The 3,414-nt window shown below is 37.9% G+C and overlaps 1 protein-coding gene across 2 annotated transcripts; it reads left to right on the forward strand.

The window, feature by feature from the left end:
• The first annotated feature begins 553 nt into the window (after positions 1-553).
• Positions 554-2,789, forward strand: LOC113779324 (BURP domain protein RD22-like). 2 transcript variants are annotated; one of them, XM_027324876.1, is made up of 4 exons: positions 554-680; positions 824-923; positions 1,634-1,779; positions 1,852-2,789. In XM_027324876.1, exons 1-4 carry the CDS (start codon positions 615-617, stop codon positions 2,698-2,700), a joined length of 1,161 nt encoding a protein of 386 aa, XP_027180677.1. In that variant the 5' UTR covers positions 554-614; the 3' UTR covers positions 2,701-2,789. The 2 variants fall into 2 exon arrangements, with proteins under 2 accessions (XP_027180677.1, XP_027180678.1); XM_027324877.1 differs by having other exon boundaries at positions 1,634-1,686; positions 1,831-2,789.
• The last annotated feature ends 625 nt before the right edge of the window (positions 2,790-3,414 follow it).

A 3,414-nucleotide genomic window follows, 5' to 3' on the forward strand; every position in this document is an offset into this window, starting at 1 on the left:
TTAAATACCTGGTCATGCATACATATAATTTTTTATCTGAAGGTGAGTGGAGAACCACTATTGATATTCTTAATACATATATCTATATATATATATATGTGTATGTGTGTGTGTAAAATCTTTAATCTGTGAAGTTGAAACTGCTAATTAAGTTTGAGATTAGAGGATACTCAAATTGTAGCTTTTTGCTCTCCACTTTCTAAGGATGTATAGTTGTACTAATAAATAACTAATGCATATTTTGTGTTCAGTAATCAATATGCTGCTTGCCTACTGTGTTTCATACTGTTGAGACAGAAATTCGATTAAACATTTTTATACTTTGAGTTGTGATCATATATGAAGTGTTCGGGGGATGAAGGGCGGCTGAACAGCTGGTCCCTGTATTGGCTGCGGCCATGGACATACTAGGCGAGTAATTGATTGGTACAGCTGGTCCCTGTATTGCTCAATTATTCAGTCTCAAGAATGTCCTAACTTTCCCCCTAGCAAATGATCAGCAATCCTCTTTGGCTCTTGCACTATAAATACAACTGCTAAGGTCCTTCAGCTCTCTCACCTCAACATTTGGTCTTTAGGACTCTCTTCACTCTGCCTTAGTAGAATTCAACGTAATGTGGCCCATGAGCACAAGTCCTATGGACTTTCTCAAGCTCCTCTGCTTTCTCACATTTGTTTCTGTGAGTATATGATACTATATCATTCAAAAGTTATAGGCTATTTTAACTTTTAACTTGGTGAGAATTAATTTTTCTGCATTTTGGGTAGTGTAGAAACTCAATTGCTGATAAATTCTATTTGCGTATCGTGAAATGTATAACAGCTAGGAGTCGTTGCAACACATGCAGATCTTGATGGTTATTGGAAATCCAAGCTTCCAAACACTCCTATGCCCAAAGCTGTTAGAGAACTCGTACACAATGGTTTGTCTGAGAAGCAAACCTTCCCTATATTTCTTACTTATTCTGCTTCTATTGCTCGAGTTGATTTTTTCTTTTTCAAAGAATCTTATATACTATGGAAAAATCTTTACTGTTGGTTAATCATGTACAAGTAGTTTTTCTTTTTTTGAGAGAATTGGTGCGTTTTATATTAACAAAATATAAGAATTTACACTCTTAACAGTTAACTTTCTCGTTTTCCTTTACAATTGTAAGACTAAATGATAGCTTTGTTTACCCTATTGAGATAACCGGTCATAAAGTTCGCAGCTTGGTACGATACGCAAAATATGCAGTCACCTACCTAAAGCATGATATTACGTCCTTTATATCAGATATGCAACTAGAGCCCTCCGAGGATAGAATATGTACAAGTGATTGTATGCGCTATATCCAATCCACCATAATGGGCCACTTATTTTATTTTCGTTTTTCGTAATTCACCAAAAATTAATTAAACTTTTACATTGCCTGAAAAGAACTAAAAGAGCCAACACCTATATGGCTTGCAGTAGTAGGTTATGTATATAGTAATTAATCTAGCATGCCTTTTGTTTTAACAAAGGAATTGTTTCATTGATGAGCAGGTACTGTCTTGAATGAAAATCAGTACCCGGCTTTCATTCCTTAAAACTTCATATTTGTGACCCTGCTAAAAAGGTATTTTCTCATTGCCATTGCATTAACTACAGGGAAAACCTCTGGAAGTGGCAGTTTCAGCAAATTACCAGATTCAAAATTTCAAATATATAATGCCAGAGCTCAAGTAAACGGCCATGGTAGCAGCTTCAGCAAACTACCAGATTCAAAGTTTCAAATATATAGTAGAAAATCACAAGTGAACGGCCATGGTTTCAGCTTCAGCACTCTACCAGATTCAAGGTTTCAAATATATAATAGGAAATCTCAGGTGAACGGCCATAGTAGCAGCTTCAGCAAATTACCAGATGCAGGATTTCAAGTATATAATAGGAAATCTCGGGTGAATAGCCATAGTAGCAGCTTCAGCAAATTACCAGATGCAGGATTTCAAGTATATAATAGGAAATCTCGGGTGAATAGCCATGGTACAAATCCTACTAAAGATCAACTCTACAATGACAAAACCATTACAATTTTCTTCCTTGGAAAGGATTTGCACAGCGGCTCAAGCATGAATCTGGAGTTTGTTGAGTCGCTAAAGATTACTACACTATTCCTGCCAAGACAAGTTGCTGATTCCATTCCCTTTTCCTCCAAATCTGTTCCTGAGATTTTGAACAAATTCTCACTGAAGCCACAATCAGAAGAAGCCGAAACTATTAAGAAAACAATTGCAGAGTGCGAGATGCCTGGAACAAAAGGGGAAGACAAGTACTGTGCGACTTCACTCGAGTCAATGATTGATTTCACTACTTCCAAGCTGGGGAAAGATGTTCGAGCAGTTTCAACTGAAGCAGAAAAAATAGATACCAAAATCCGAAAGTATACTATTAAGGATGTTGCCAAGTTGAACACGGCTGCTAAAGTCGTTTCTTGCCATAAGGAAAAGTATCCATACGCAGTATTTTACTGCCACACATCGCAGAGTAATGCATATATGACTAATTTGGTTGCTGCTGAAGATGAAGCTAAAGCTAAAGCTGTGGCTGTTTGCCACAAGGATACATCACAATGGGACCCAGAGCATTTGGCCTTTCAGTTGCTAAAGGTGAAGCCAGGAACTGCTCCAATCTGCCATTTCCTTCCTGAGGATCACATCATTTGGGTTCCAAAGTAAAAAATATTCTGCAACAATATTGCCGGCATCTCCCTGTCCGGGAGTGTATCAATATTTGTCCATTTAACATGGCATTTATGTTTGCTGCAGTGTGGGAGTTCCAATCACATGCTCCTTTTTTTTTTTTTTTGGTCGTGAAACCTTGTTTAGTCTCGTCTCTAATGGTTGTACTATGTTGATGTAATATCACCCAGATGGAAAGGTGTCTGGGTAAGTATTATTAATGGTTCAATTGTCTGTGGGTTGTTTCTAGATGTGCTACTTTAGTTTTAGACTGTTTAATAAAAAATTGTTTTTCTAAAACACCTCAAAATAAGGATTGTCTGCCAGTATGCTCGAATTGGGCATGGGGCCACACAAATTCCATTTTAAACCAGTTTGCCTTTAGAGTGGCTAATTTCTCAAAATATACGTATAAAAAAAAAAATTATCCGTCAAATGAAGTTCTGACATGAGGCGCTTCTCAAACTATACCGGCCCTGTTGACTCAGCACGGCATCAAAATAAATTTCCCACTCCCAATTTGACAGGTAAAAATCAGTCAGCGGCTGCAAAAAATTTTAGTGGGGCTCAGAAGATGTCAGTCGCAGCCGTGCTGATTGTGCACGCCCCGACTAACATCTTCTGAGGCGTGGCAGAAGTTTTGCAGCCGCTGCACATCTTCTAAAAAATTTGCAGCCGCTCCACCAATTGTTTCAATCATGATGGCATGAG

This window comes from Coffea eugenioides, chromosome 8, assembly GCF_003713205.1.
Source record: "Coffea eugenioides isolate CCC68of chromosome 8, Ceug_1.0, whole genome shotgun sequence".
Lineage (NCBI taxonomy): Eukaryota > Viridiplantae > Streptophyta > Magnoliopsida > Gentianales > Rubiaceae > Coffea > Coffea eugenioides.